The 16117-nt window shown below is 35.7% G+C and overlaps 1 protein-coding gene across 2 annotated transcripts in view; it reads right to left on the bottom strand.

Moving 5' to 3' along the window:
• The window catches only part of LOC107721595 (alpha-1,3-mannosyl-glycoprotein 4-beta-N-acetylglucosaminyltransferase A-like), a 67632-nt gene that overhangs the window by 17736 nt on the left and 33779 nt on the right, over positions 1 to 16117 (bottom strand). For both annotated transcript variants that reach the window (XR_001637721.1, XM_016529693.1), the window contains exons 6-14: positions 15092 to 15138; positions 14840 to 14953; positions 12147 to 12222; positions 8622 to 8736; positions 7619 to 7749; positions 7262 to 7369; positions 6584 to 6777; positions 3270 to 3348; positions 2752 to 2812 (exon numbers count right to left, since the gene is read on the bottom strand). Coding sequence is in view for 1 of the 2 variants with exons in the window: in XM_016529693.1 (XP_016385179.1) it covers positions 2752 to 2812; positions 3270 to 3348; positions 6584 to 6777; positions 7262 to 7369; positions 7619 to 7749; positions 8622 to 8736; positions 12147 to 12222; positions 14840 to 14953; positions 15092 to 15138 (925 nt within the window). In the remaining variant the exon portion in view is untranslated. The remainder of the gene's footprint in view (positions 1 to 2751; positions 2813 to 3269; positions 3349 to 6583; positions 6778 to 7261; positions 7370 to 7618; positions 7750 to 8621; positions 8737 to 12146; positions 12223 to 14839; positions 14954 to 15091; positions 15139 to 16117) is intronic.

Here is a 16117-nt window from a genome sequence, read left to right as displayed (position 1 = left end):
TTTTTTTATTGTTTTTAAATGAAATACTTTCTCAGGCAGAAAGAGAAATGTGCTGAGCATTTGCTAAATAAGTGCCATCACTGTTATAAAGAGTTACAGTGCACTGGTTTCTTCTATTTGCAAGGAAGGCACAACAATCATTTGCTTCAAGTACAAAACTGCTGATTTGACCATGAATGTAGTAATAACTCACCAAGCTTATAGAACCGATCTTCTGTTCGTTTGTACTTCTCTTTGGTCTTCAATTCAGCGTCCTGCAAGAGATAACATCCTCATTTAGAAGCACTTCAAGAGCCTGTCTTAAAGGTACTTGCACTATGCTATCAATGTTAGACACAATTGTAGGAGTAACGTTTGTATTCAATGGTAAAATAATAAGTAAACCCAAGCTCACAAACCCATTTACACAAACTCAGATGCATTACCAGCCTCATTTATTCAAGGAACGTCTGCAAGAACAAACATCAAAGCCCATTCGAAGCCTTTTTAAGCTCTGTATCACAGCAGGATGGCAGTACGCAGCCTCATTACCACGGTTGCTCAACCTGCGATTGACTAAAATTAGCCCTGGTGGCAGTGTACACAGGAGACCTACGCCAGATATTCCTGTCAACCTGCAGTTAGACGCTGACAAACCTGTCACCCTGGGGCTTGTTTGGACATTTAGAGGAAACCGTATAAATCTAATTGAGAATGTGTTTTTTCATTTACCGAAAAGGGCAGGATCTCGACAGTAGTGTTCTCTATTTTGTCTCCTGGGTGCTCCTGGTTTCCGCTGCGAAAAAGGAACCTGCCAATCAAAGGCTGATTGTTAATGAATATGCATGTACAGGCACAAACTCATGAATATTTGTCAACACGCATGTACAAACACTGGCAGGACATGGACAAGAACTTGTGAAGACTGAGTCTAACTTAAGACATCGTGGCCTGAACACACACAGATAAGGGGTCTCTAGATAGGCCCCTACTTGAGCTGCTAATTAAATCCAGTCACACATTACTAAATTGACACTTCATCTTGTTAGCACTGTTTCTACTCACACAAACACTTTGAACAGGTCAAGTCTCTGTTAGACAAACAAAACTAATGAGCAAACAGCATGACTGTCTGTCTACATCAATTTCCAAAATAACCCTCATCTCTCTCTGTCTATCGTATTCACTAACAGGATCAACCATAAGGGTGGTCTGACGTACCAGGATAGGTGTAAGAGAGTTTTGGGCCTTCAAAAAATACAGCAAAAACCATAAAATTGTGAAATATTATTACAATTTAAAATAACTGTTTTGTATTTTAATCTATGTTAAAATGTAATTTACTCCTGTGATGCAAAGCTGAATTTTCAGCAGTTGTGAGGCTTTTACAGAAACCGTAATACTTTTTTGTACTGAAATTAGAGAAAAAAAGAAAGACATTTTGTCATCAATTATTCACTTATGTTGTTTCAAAACTGTATGAATTTCTTCTGTGGAACCAGAGCCGTTGAGAAACAGAGTTGCGACACTCCCATGGGCATCCTCCCATAGGCATCCTATTTCTATTTCTATATATAGTGCAATATTTATTTTTCTGTTTTTCTTATATTAGTGTTATTTCATCTTTACTGTGTAATTCTATGTATGTCTGCACTATGTGTGTACTTTCTTCTGCACTGGAAGCTCTTGTCTCCAAGTCAAATTCCTTGTGTGTGTAAACATACTTGGTAATAAAGCTCCTTCTGATTCTGATCCATAGGAACTGAGGAATGCTGAAGTGAAGCGTGTCATGGAGCAGCCAATAGTTCCAGCATTGAACCCCATTCATTTCAGAGTTTCTCAAGGACACTCTTGCTGGTAAATTGAAGAAATGACTGCATTTTTTGACATTTTAACACATTAGTTGATCTCTCTGAAATCTGTCCAGTAGTGGTATTTTATGAAGCGCGTTATAGTTAATGTTTATCGTTAGATAAAAGAGAGTTATACTATATAATTGCATTTAGATAATGTGAGAAACACCTTAATTAGCGACCATAACCAGATGCTAGTTGTTATATTTTTAAGTTTTTAGTCTTTCTGCAATCTTTCTCTCCCCGTAGGAGGTTGAATGAGTTTCAATGAAGCTTGCTCATTCAAGGAATACAATAAAGAGTTTTGCTGAATGCAACTGGTTGCCTTGTGCTTTTTTAAACTTTATTTGGGGATAAATTCCATATTTGCTTGCCTTTTGTAATATTCACTTATGTTGTACGCTTATATGAATATCACAAAATAACACTGGGATGTGAATCATTAACCTTTTTAAATGTAACATTTAAAAAAATCGAAACATAAAAATCGAATGTTTGATAATGTCTAAATATACATTCAAATGCAAAACCTAAAAAAAAAAAAAAGCAATTAAGACCAGCAATACTCTTTTTAGCAACTAGAGCCAAATACATGTAGGCTATATTTATTAAACAGCCATACAGGCATCTAGTGGTTAAACCATGGCATTGCAAATGAATATTATTTTTTCTGGCCACCAAATGCCTAATTTCCTTCTTTGCACTGGAATTTAAAAACATTTTCTCCATTTTAACCCTAAATACTACACTAATTGTAATATAAATAATAAGCATATTAGAAAATGTTATATTTTAAATAAGTGCCATCACTGTTATAAAGAGTTACAGTGCACTGGTTTCTTCTATTTGCAAGGAAGGCACAACAATCATTTGCTTCAAGTGCAAAACTGCTGATTTGACCATGAATGTAATAACTCACCAAGCTTATAGAACCGATCTTCTGTTCGTTTGTACTTCTCTTTGGTCTTCAATTCAGCGTCCTGCAAGAGATAACATCCTCATTTAGAAGCACTTCAAGAGCCTGTCTTAAAGGTACTTGCACTATGCTATCAATGTTAGACACAATTGTAGGAGTAACGTTTGTATTCAATGGTAAAATAATAAGTAAACCCAAGCTCACAAACCCATTTACACAAACTCAGATGCATTACCAGCCTCATTTATTCAAGGAACGTCTGCAAGAACAAACATCAAAGCCCATTCGAAGCCTTTTTAAGCTCTGTATCACAGCAGGATGGCAGTACGCAGCCTCATTACCACGGTTGCTCAACCTGCGATTGACTAAAATTAGCCCTGGTGGCAGTGTACACAGGAGACCTACGCCAGATATTCCTGTCAACCTGCAGTTAGACGCTGACAAACCTGTCACCCTGGGGCTTGTTTGGACATTTAGAGGAAACCGTATAAATCTAATTGAGAATGTGTTTTTTCATTTACCGAAAAGGGCAGGATCTCGACAGTAGTGTTCTCTATTTTGTCTCCTGGGTGCTCCTGGTTTCCGCTGCGAAAAAGGAACCTGCCAATCAAAGGCTGATTGTTAATGAATATGCATGTACAGGCACAAACTCATGAATATTTGTCAACACGCATGTACAAACACTGGCAGGACATGGACAAGAACTTGTGAAGACTGAGTCTAACTTAAGACATCGTGGCCTGAACACACACAGATAAGGGGTCTCTAGATAGGCCCCTACTTGAGCTGCTAATTAAATCCAGTCACACATTACTAAATTGACACTTCATCTTGTTAGCACTGTTTCTACTCACACAAACACTTTGAACAGGTCAAGTCTCTGTTAGACAAACAAAACTAATGAGCAAACAGCATGACTGTCTGTCTACATCAATTTCCAAAATAACCCTCATCTCTCTCTGTCTATCGTATTCACTAACAGGATCAACCATAAGGGTGGTCTGACGTACCAGGATAGGTGTAAGAGAGTTTTGGGCCTTCAAAAAATACAGCAAAAACCATAAAATTGTGAAATATTATTACAATTTAAAATAACTGTTTTGTATTTTAATCTATGTTAAAATGTAATTTACTCCTGTGATGCAAAGCTGAATTTTCAGCAGTTGTGAGGCTTTTACAGAAACCGTAATACTTTTTTGTACTGAAATTAGAGAAAAAAAGAAAGACATTTTGTCATCAATTATTCACTTATGTTGTTTCAAAACTGTATGAATTTCTTCTGTGGAACCAGAGCCGTTGAGAAACAGAGTTGCGACACTCCCATGGGCATCCTCCCATAGGCATCCTATTTCTATTTCTATATATAGTGCAATATTTATTTTTCTGTTTTTCTTATATTAGTGTTATTTCATCTTTACTGTGTAATTCTATGTATGTCTGCACTATGTGTGTACTTTCTTCTGCACTGGAAGCTCTTGTCTCCAAGTCAAATTCCTTGTGTGTGTAAACATACTTGGTAATAAAGCTCCTTCTGATTCTGATCCATAGGAACTGAGGAATGCTGAAGTGAAGCGTGTCATGGAGCAGCCAATAGTTCCAGCATTGAACCCCATTCATTTCAGAGTTTCTCAAGGACACTCTTGCTGGTAAATTGAAGAAATGACTGCATTTTTTGACATTTTAACACATTAGTTGATCTCTCTGAAATCTGTCCAGTAGTGGTATTTTATGAAGCGCGTTATAGTTAATGTTTATCGTTAGATAAAAGAGAGTTATACTATATAATTGCATTTAGATAATGTGAGAAACACCTTAATTAGCGACCATAACCAGATGCTAGTTGTTATATTTTTAAGTTTTTAGTCTTTCTGCAATCTTTCTCTCCCCGTAGGAGGTTGAATGAGTTTCAATGAAGCTTGCTCATTCAAGGAATACAATAAAGAGTTTTGCTGAATGCAACTGGTTGCCTTGTGCTTTTTTAAACTTTATTTGGGGATAAATTCCATATTTGCTTGCCTTTTGTAATATTCACTTATGTTGTACGCTTATATGAATATCACAAAATAACACTGGGATGTACCTTTTTAACCTTTTTAAATGTAACATTTAAAAAAATCGAAACATAAAAATCGAATGTTTGATAATGTCATTCAAATGCTTCAAATGCAAAACCTAAAAAAAAAAAAAAGCAATTAAGACCAGCAATACTCTTTTTAGCAACTAGAGCCAAATACATGTAGGCTATATTTATTAAACAGCCATACAGGCATCTAGTGGTTAAACCATGGCATTGCAAATGAATATTATTTTTTCTGGCCACCAAATGCCTAATTTCCTTCTTTGCACTGGAATTTAAAAACATTTTCTCCATTTTAACCCTAAATACTACACTAATTGTAATATAAATAATAAGCATATTAGAAAATGTTATATTTTAAATGGTCATTCATGGATCATAATTATTGCACATATTATTTAGTACCAAAAATCTTCTCAAAATATGAACTAAATAGAACTAAACTAAAATATAGCACATTTATTTAATTGATTAAAAGTTACACTTAAGGTGTTTGGTCACATTTGACTGCCAAAGAGTATGAGAACATATTAATGCTCTCTTTATCACTCCCCAGAATAAAATGCTATTGTAAAGCGTAGTCAGCGTAGTTATCAATGCACATTATGTGTTCATAATTACTAGAAATTGCAGCTAATATAGTGAAACTGCTGTATGTCCTGATTAAACCCATTCAAACAGACTGACAGCGCGGAGTTGTTTGAGAGCACCATGAACCATGTGACCGTGTTGCAACTCTCTCTCTCTCTCTCAACGGCTCTGTATGAAACATACTATAAAATATATTTTGAAAAATGCTGGCAAGACAGGACCCAGTAGACCTTGTGATGATGTCATCATCAAATACAGAAATTGTCACTGTGTATGTGTACAAAAACAGTCAAAACATTCTTCAAATATCTTGTATGTTATTCAGAAGAAAAATCCACATAGGTTCGGAATCACATGAGGGTGAGTAAATGACAACCCCTTGACAACACCTTTAACAACATGGTTATGAATTATGTGTATTTAAACATGTCACTAACCAAATATCTAGTTGGCTGATATACTGTAGATGAGCTATTGTTTTCTAATTGACAAAAAAAAAGATAAAAGCATTAGAAATATGTTGAAATTTCATAAATTATTTTTATGAAAGATTTAGATTTATAAAATAAGTTTTATTATTTATATTACTTGTTAAAAAAAGCTTCACATTTAAAACAAAATTCTAAATATATTTTCTGACACGCATACAGATATGTTGCTAAAAATACAGGCCGTTCTGGCAGGGCAACCAAAAATCCAAAGCACTGACCCAGATTGGGCCTGCAAAAAAAGTAAGAATCTTCTCCTAGAGTTGTGTATCTGCTCAACATTGTTTTCTCAATTACATCCCTCTGTCTTCCTCTCCAGAGGTTTTTGGTTGCAGCGTCTTATTTTAGAAGCTTCTCATTAGCCACCTCTACTCCCCTGTGAGGACAGTGAGACATAGAGACGTGTGAATGATGTCTCCTGATTAGAGCTGTCTGAGTGAGTGTGAACATCACTTTTAGGAGAGGGTGAGGATTACAGAACAAAATCATTTGGGTGTGTGTATTTGCATGTGAATAGTGTATTAAATAAATGTGGATAAATGCAATATTGGTCCCTCAAATGTCCTGAACCTCTCTCACACTGGCTCTAGGTCATCGCACCATCATTACCGTCGATCCCTGTGAGAGTGTGTGTGTGTGTGTGTGTGCATCTCTCGCAGCCATCCTGAGAGAGACTGACCTTTCTATGTAGACGGGCCGATCAAACTTGAACAGAACATAGTCTCCAGCCATTGGAGTAATGGCCCAGAAAAAGTCCTCGCCCAAGTATGTCTTCTCAAGTGTATGACCTTGATACACTTTTAGAGAGGTGGACACCTCCGCCGGCGGGTTCACATGAATCTTATGCAGCAGAGGTTTCAGGAAGTCTTTATCCTGACAGAGCACAAGACAGAGTTAACAGGAAGTGCAGCTGATGGCCGGACTGATTTATAACAGTCCTTAACAGTAAAAACAGCAAGCGAAATTGGGTAAAAGTTCAGCTATTCAAGAAAAAAAGACACTTGGGTACAAGAAAACAGGAAGTCAAAGCAAGGTTGTATGGAAGAGAATCAGGACTTTTAACAGCTAGAGGAAAGATTTGACAGTTGTGCAAGGTCATGAAAAGCCAGTAATAACATCCATCTCAGATGATCAGATCACAAGCGGTTTAACCGGGTTCCAACATGTTTTGGACAACAATCACTAAAACTACATTTGTAGTGTAAACAATAATGTGTCCTGAATAACAAATGAACGACTTGCTTGTCAAACATCCATTATGCTAAAACAAGGGTTTAAACTTTGCTGGTTAGGTCACCCAAGATGGATGTTTATACCAGGTGTAAACAGTGCCTAACACTCATGACGTAAGAGTTACCGTGAGTTTCTGGATTTTCCCAGCGAGGGAGGAGTGTAGGCCTACGTGCTGAAACAAAGAGGGCCTGAAACGAATGCGCAGACTCGACTTCTGTCTCTCACAGTGTTTCTGGAAAGAAAAAGAATGAGGAAACCAAGTTAGACTGTGAGAATGACATAATACAAATAGAGTTAAAAATAAAGAAATACAGATAGAGACATAACGTGTCTGTTTGTAGAGAGAAAGAAAGATCTAAAAAAAAACAAGTTCCTGTTCTGCTCCGCTCAAGGAGTGTGAAAAGCCTCTCACTGATGCACCACAGCAGAGGAGAGTTCAAGGTCACAGAAACACACTTGCAGTCAGAGAGTATTCACTTACGGCATCTTTCTCTGGGTTGCATACTTTGACCCAGAGTATGTGATCCAGGAGCCAATCAATGGGCTTCTCCTTATAAAACATGAAGATAAACTCCACAATGAGATTTAGATCTGGGGCTTGGAACATCTTACCTGAGAGCGACAAAAAAAAAAAATTTATAATAATAATGCATTAATTTAAAGACTACCAATTCAAAAGTTTGGGGTTGTAAAGACTTTTAAATGTTTTTGAAAAAAGTTTCTTATTCTCACCAAGGCTGCATTTATTTGATAAAAATACAGTAAAAACTGCAGTGCTAAAAATAAATATATTTTATATATTTTCAAATGTAATTTATTCCTGTGATCCAACGCTGAATTTTCAGCATTACTACTCCAGTCTTCAGTGTCACATGATCCTTCAGAAATCACTCTAATATGCTGATTTGGTGAAAAGAAACATTTCTTTTTATTATCGTCTGCTTAGTATTTTTGTGGAAACAGCATTTTTTCAGGAAGTTCAAAAGAACAGCATTTATTTCAAATAGAAATCTTTTGTAACATTCTAAATATTTACTGTCATTTTGGATTAATTTAATGCATCCTTGCTGAATAAAAGTATTAATTTATAATAAAAAAAAATATGAAAAGAAAGTCTTAAAGAAAACTCAAATGAAAATTCTGTCATCATTTACTCGCCCTTATGTCTTTCTAAACCTGTTCTTTCTTCAGAGGGACTCAAAGGGTGAATATTTATGCAGCTCAAATTATATAGACTACTTTTATGTTGCTGTTTTGGGGCTTGATATCTCCTGGATACTGTGCCTCCATTGTATTGAAAAGAGCAGTGGGAACATTCTTCAAAATCTCTCTTTTAGCGTTCCATGGAAGCACAAAAGTCATACAGTAGGGAATAAAATGAAGATGAGGAAATGATGACAATATACAGTATATATATATATATATATATATATATATATAAAAGATATTTAAAAATAAAGATATTTAAAATATAGAAGTCACACCAATGAAGCCCAGCGCTGAAAACTCAAGGATCATCCAGTCCTCAGTGGCGAGTTGTAGAGCAAAGTTTTTCATGGTGGCAAAATAGTTGGGCTTGGCAACGATGTCATCCTCTAACTGTTAGAACAACAGGAAACAGTTATGAATCATACAGAACAGCTCATAAACCAGATCTGCTTTGACACAAGCTGCACCTACTAGAAATATCACATCTAACTAACAATCAACCTGGAGAAAGAAAGAAAAAAAAAGAAGAAAAAAAAAACCACACATTCGCTCTTGCCACCAACAGAAGCACAGAAAAACACTAAGGCCCTGTCCCAAATCGCACCCTAAACCCCTCGCTGTCTTCTTCGGAGTCCACAATTTCGTGACGTAATGCCGCTTTGACTGTCAGTTATTACATTATGAGTTGCTACAAAGTCTGCTGCGGAGCTCGCCTAGCGAGGGCGCATAGCGGCCGCAAAGCAGGCACTCGCGAGCACCCTTCTGAAAGCTAAAATGACAAACGGGACACTCTACAGTCTCATGGACTTAACGGACACGCGCATGCGGTGGCCATTGTAAGTCCGCAAGACCGCAAATGCACGTGCAGTGTGCCATTTGGGACAGGGCCAAAGTTAAAGCATGTTGTAACTTGAGTTCCAAAAAAAAAACATGAAAGCAATACCTTTCCCATCTCCTAAGAGAGCACAGCGTGTATTGAGAGCACAAAGACATGGAGACACTAGAGAGATTTATTGGCACGGCAAAGAAAAAATGAAAGCAAAAAAAAAAAGAATGAAAACATTCAGTACAGTCCAACACACAGACATGAAAGAAGCATGTGAGAATGAGAAAGCCATGAAAGTGGAATGACATAAACATTACGGGATGCTTTTTTTGTCTTTGGAAAACATGGTTAACATTAGAAAGACTTAATACACACAAAACATACTATTGTTCAAAAGTTTGGGGTCAGTACAATTTTTTAAATGCTTTTGAAAGAAGTCTTGTATGCTCACTATGGATGCATTTATTTGATACAATTTAAAATAAATTTCCTATTTTAATAAATGTTAAAAAGTCATTTATTCCTGTGATGGCAAAGCTGAATTTTTAGCATCATTACTCCAGTCTTCAGTGTCACATGATCCTTCAGAAATCACTCTATGATCTATCACTATCACTCTGTAAATCTTATTATCAGTGTTGATAAGAGTTTTTGCTGCTTAATTCTTTGATAAATATAAAGTTCAAAACAGCATTTATTCATAATAGAAATATTTTGTAACCAATGTCTTTACTGTCACTTTTGATCATATTAGCACTTCACTGCTAGTATTAACTTCTTTCAAAATTTCTTTCAGAATGTAAAATCGTACTAATCCCAAGCATTCGAAAGGTGGTGTAAATGTAATCAATTAAAATAAAGCTTTTCATCATGAACAACTGAATCAGCCTCTCTTCACAAGTATGATGTTAAATGACAAGTTAAAGACTCTCATGTGTGATACTGGATAAATATTGAACAATTTCAAACAAGTATAAATATAAAAACGCATTTATTAATTTATTTCATTCACATCATGCTCACTCCAACAGATTAGTTGAAAGGTGGACATTGGATAGTGAGCACTAAACATACAGCATTACAGCTGCTATCTTGCACACTGCAAAAATAACAGGTTGGCAGAGGTATTTTTCATCATTTTATGCTTTTCATGTTTGTTTGTTCAGCAGTGGGAAACAAATAAGAGGTGTCAAGTTGAGTGTTATGCCGCTTTAAATCTGCTGCGATCATGTACAGCTGCTCTAACCGTAGCAAATTCTTTCCCCTGATCATATTCCCAGCTGTAAAACCATTATCACTTCATAAAAACAAAAATCCCAAAACCACCAAGTCATGTTCCCATGACAACCGCTACAGAGCCAAAGTGTGTCTTTAGGGTATATCCAGATACATGAGTTACCACGGCAACCCCTGAGCAGAGAGCTTTTGGGGTACTTTATGTCTGTCTGAACTGAAGAGCTTCCAGTGGGGATCTGGCACACTAACTAGAAACCTACACTGAAATATGCACCGTCTGGGAAGCTGACTGTTAGCGGATAATTCAATCAAAAGATATTTCATCAACATTTTAAGTTTAACACTGGTCTCAACTGCTCAGCTTCATGTCTAAGTACGATATGCAGTCAATTAGCAAAGATAAGAGTTTTGATTCGACCTCCAGTCTGCGTAAGTAAATGAAACTGTAATATACTTACAGTAATATACTTAAATATAATATATGCTTATAATCATTTAAAATATGCAGCCATCACACGGTTTTGAAAATGCAACTATAAACAAAAATATTTTTTAAACTATGTCACTGGAAGTAAAAGTAAAGCTGGTTAACTTTAACTTAGTAACCGTGTGGGAATATCATGAAGGAAGATAATGAAACATCAGTAAAAATGTCAAAAGTTAAATTTTTTTTAAATAAAATATTTATTAAAATAAGTGACGTAACAACAACACAGACTTCAGTGTTAGCGTTTTAGTATTATTCAGTATTAAATTCAGTATTATTTATATACTATTATATTTTAAATCAGCTTTTATTTTTATATTATTCAGGTTTTTTTTTTCATTTAAGTGTTTTAAGTTTTTCATCCAATATTTGTTATTTTATATCAGCTTTATTTCAATTAACAAAAATGATTTTATAATAGTTTCAAGTTTAACAATAACAAAATATACATGAAAATTAATGTAAAAAGAATTAAACTTTTAAAATAATTTATAAATAAAATAATAACATAACACTAAAAACTACAGGCTTAAACACCATGAGTGAATTTAGGCATTATAAAGTACTGTATGAAAATGTTTATTCATTTTGAGATGTGCTGAAGATTACATTTATTGCTGTTATTAAATTATCAGTAATTAAAAAAAAATAACTTTAGGATTACGTAAGATAATGGCAAAATAATAATATCTATTTAAAAGCAGGGGAACTATCATATACAATTAAATATTCAATCGAAGCCAATATATCCAGTGTTAACTGCTACTGAAAATTTAAATAATAATAATAATTTATATCAACCAACAACCAATATGGTACCAATCTATTATGTATCTCAATTATTGTCTGTGGTAATTCACAGCATGCCACAAATGCTGTTAAAAGACATTAGGTTGAAAATAGTTTAGACAATCAAACAGACGGTGTTACCGTTTCAGAGTTAAAATACTTTCTACAGTTTTTAGCTTGTTTATTGTGCAGAAACAGCCATAAGCAAACCATGCGTAGGTTGCTTTACCCAAAGTGTAAACACTATGATGCTTTCAAAACATTGCTCTGTTTCTATTTGTATCCTGACCATCCTGAGACAGCCACACTGACTCAACCAATGGTGTGAGTTTGCCGACCAATAGCAGACAGGGGAGTGTTTTGGGAACCTGTTTGAAAAGTCATTCGATTTTTCATTCTGATCAGTGACGCTAGTGGTGCAGACATTACACGCTTCACCTTTAAACTTGGTAATTTGATTACCTGGACATAATAGACCCCTTTGTTCACAGCATACATCATTAGAAAGGAATAGTCCAAGTTCTGCTTGGTCCTCCATCTACAAAGAAACACAAATACAGCACATCATACATTTGTTAAAAAAGTCCAGCAGCCTAAAAGCCAAGGTTGAATGTAGAAGTTAACCTGTTGATGAGTCAGCTAACTGACCGGGAGTGAAATTCTAGATGTCAAGCGTATGACGAGTGTGACTGACAGTAACAGAAAACAGAAACATACATAGCCGAGAAGCTAAATAAAGGTAGGGTGAGGCTATAAACAAAAACACATCACTCACACATACTCAATATAACCTTTGTTATTCATTCGTCCTTTTCGGTAAGAGGTTCAGAAAAGAGAGACATAAATATTCAAAAAGGACAAAGAATATTAAATATGAGGGGCATCAAAGCCGCTCATTTCCTTTGATCAAACTGACTTTGTAAAGTGGATGAGAGTAGAGTTTGTGGAACAGAATAAGAACTCAGATGCTTAACAAGGCACACAAACTAAAATCACACACACACACACACAGTTAAGTCAGATGGCATCACTGTGAACAACTTTAATGCTTTGTAAAGTTGGTTCACTCAGAAGCCATCTTAGCAATGTCCTTGATAGTCTAAATCAACACTAAAACCAAATGAGAGTAAACCTTTAGTTACATATAATTTATAATTCAGAGCGTGTGCAGAGCAGGGCGACGCGAGGAACAGTATTAAGAACCGCTGCTTTAGAACACTGATTTTGAAACTTGTGAATCCATTAGAATCGTTTTTTGTAGGCATTAAACTGCCATAATTTTAAAAGATGATATCTCCATTTGCATTGAACTTTCAGCGTCGTAACTTTGCAGATATTGTTTATGCTCAAACAGCAGCATTACACACTAACTAACGTTAAAAAAGTGAAATCGCAATCAACCACCCCTTTAAAAAAACGTAAATAATTTAGAAATGTTTGAAAGCTACATGGCCCTGATTTAATTTAATGTTATATATATATTTTTTATTATTATTAATTGAATAAACAAAAGAGTGTGTTGAACAGCATATCAACTGCTATTGAATATCTCAGTGGTATTAAGAATAATAATATTCGGCATTGGCATAGTCTATTTTTCAGTCGTGACAACCCTAGGACGGACAGAATCACAGTTATGAAAGAGAGAGCATGACACCAAAAGATAGAATCGGCAGTGAAATAGATGCCCAGAGTGATTGAGATTAAATTGAGACAGCTGTGGATGAAAGATTTAGGGAGAGCAGGAGATGAGAAGAGGAGTCCTTTTAGGACAGACAGAGAGAGAGAGAGAGAGAGAGGGGAGGAAGGAAGGAATGAAGGAGTTGATGTCTTTGACCTTGAGCTTAGTGGCTTCCTGTCTCACAACAAATCTGCCACGCCTCTTTCTCTCCAGAAAATCTCATTGACATCTCTCTCTCTCTCTCTAATCACATTTGTGACAGTAAATCAGCTCTGACTCAGGCACTGAAATATGAGATCCGGGCTAATCAAAACTTTATTTCATCCTTGCCACAGAAATCTCTATGGGCACATAAATACTGTCACGTGCACTCGCCACAGCAACAGCCAGCGCAACCGCAATCAATACACCTACACACACCACCTGTCAAACGCTTGAACATGCTCGACTAAAATTAAATGTTTTGATTTAGTTTTGTAGACAAATAAAATGCTGTCTTTTTGTATATATTTGACATGAAGTATGTATAAAATGTTTACAGTTTTTTACAATGTTTACACTACACAATTCCACACTTACAGTTTTGATGACTTGACTAATATCCTAAAATATGGAAAACAGTAATAATAAGTAGGTGTGTCCAATTCTTTGAATGGTAGTGTATATAGGCTACGATACGGACTACACTACTGCATACTATTATACTTTCTTGCATATGTAGTATGCAATATTGTTTCAAAACTAAGTACATTGAGTACAGTACGCAAAAAAATGCCAATTTTCGATGAAGCATGCATATGCATTTTTTGAGAAAAAATGTTGTCCTCTGCTCAACATGCATACTACTGCTCAAAAGTTTGGGGTTAGTAAGATTTTTTTTTGTTTGTTTAAGTAAATTAATATGTCTATTTAGTAAGAAAATTCGTAAATTTATTACATTTCTATTTATGCATTAAATTGATCAAAGTGACAGTAAAGACATGTATACTGTTACATAATATAACTATTTCAAACAAATGCTGCATATTAGAATGATTTCTGAAAGATCATGTGACACTGAAGACTGGAGTAATGATGCTGGAAATTCAGCTTTGCATCACAGGAATAAATTACATTTTACCATATATCAAAATAGAGAACAGGTTTTTGTAAAGTGTAATAATATTTAACCTTAATACAGCTTTTACTGTATTTTTGATCAAACAACTGCAGCCTTGAAGCCTTCTTTAAAAAAACATTTTTTTTAAATCTCACCGACCCCAAACGTTTGAACAGTAGTGTACGTAGTAATTTTTTGGTAATAAATTAGGTCATTTTTAGGTAATACATTTTTCCATATGCTAACGTTTACAGTAAACAACAAGGCAACTGTTTTATTTATATTTAATACAGAAGTATGTACTTTCCCACAGTCTATTAGTGTACTGTAGAAGTGTGTGGCTACTGTCGAGCATAATGTTTCCTGAATACTTACTTCACCCGCTCCTTTGAGTCACCAAAGGTCTCTTTCAAGCTGCTGAAGTCTGGGTAGTAGCTGGCAGGGGGAGATATGACCTCCAGTAACCCAGAATTCAGCTCTGTGTAGAACCTTATGGACAATGACAGTCAAGAGCAACGGTTAGCAAGGCATCTGAACCATTAGGCTAAATGTACAATTGAGATCATTGACAGGCAAAACAAAACCTTTGGGGAAGTTCAACTTGTGACAAAAGAAAACATTACTTACTCTTTTTCAAGGCCTGCAACCACACTGTTTACGTAATCTATGTCCGTCTGTGAGGAAGCAAAGAAAGCACTGGTTAGCGCGCGCGCGCACACACACACACACACACACACACAGGCTCGGCAGAAACACAAGTGCAGTAACAACTAAGTAAATACACCAGCAGCGCCTGACAACCTGGAAAAATATGGGAATTGGAGTGACTCTGCTCTGGGCTGTTTATTATCTCGGTAAGGTGGACGAATTGTCTTTTCTCACTGATTTTCTTCACCCAACACCATCTGTGGGTGAAAGTACTGTAAAACTGCAGTGAGCGATGTGGGAAGGGATATCCTCTCTCTGTCACACACATGTGCTCGGGTAACACAAGAGCCTCATTAAAGGGTCTTTAGATGCACTGCCACTGGGTGTTCCCTCTTTACTAAAGCACTCCAAACTAATCACTACCATCGTTCCAGAAAGCTACAAGAATAGCTGATGACTGATCACACAAAAAACATCAGCCAGACCTAACCACAGCCCACAGACACGGAGCCAGGTACAAGCAAGCACTGCACATAAACTGGAGCAAAATAACTACATTTATTATGCCAAGACGGTTAACGTATAGAAACACTGTGTACTGTTAGGTGTTAGGCTGCACCTAACTTTTCTTTTTTTTCCTGTTTATTAAAATACACTCTTTTTTGATTAGTCACTTAAACTAACAGTTCTAGAACAGCCCACTGCAACACAGTAACAACATTCCTATTATATACTACCAGTCAAAAGTTTGGGATCAGTAAGACTTGTAATGTTTTTTAAAGAAGTCTCTTATGCTCATCAAGGCTACATATATTTGATCAAAAATACAGAAAAAAAAACAGTAATCTTGCAAAATGTTATTACAATATAAAATAATGGTTTCTATTTTAATATCCTTTAAAATATTATAAAAATATATAAAATTAATAATTTATTTCTGTGATGCAAAGCTGAATTTCCATCAGCCATTACTCCAGTATAAAGTGTCACATGATCCTTCAGAAA

The sequence above is a fragment of the Sinocyclocheilus rhinocerous genome, unplaced genomic scaffold (genome assembly GCF_001515625.1).
Source record: "Sinocyclocheilus rhinocerous isolate Xijiao unplaced genomic scaffold, SAMN03320098_v1.1 scaffold30, whole genome shotgun sequence".
Lineage (NCBI taxonomy): Eukaryota > Metazoa > Chordata > Actinopteri > Cypriniformes > Cyprinidae > Sinocyclocheilus > Sinocyclocheilus rhinocerous.
Note: the sequence above shows the minus strand (reverse complement) of the source record. Positions and strands in the feature narration are given on the sequence as shown.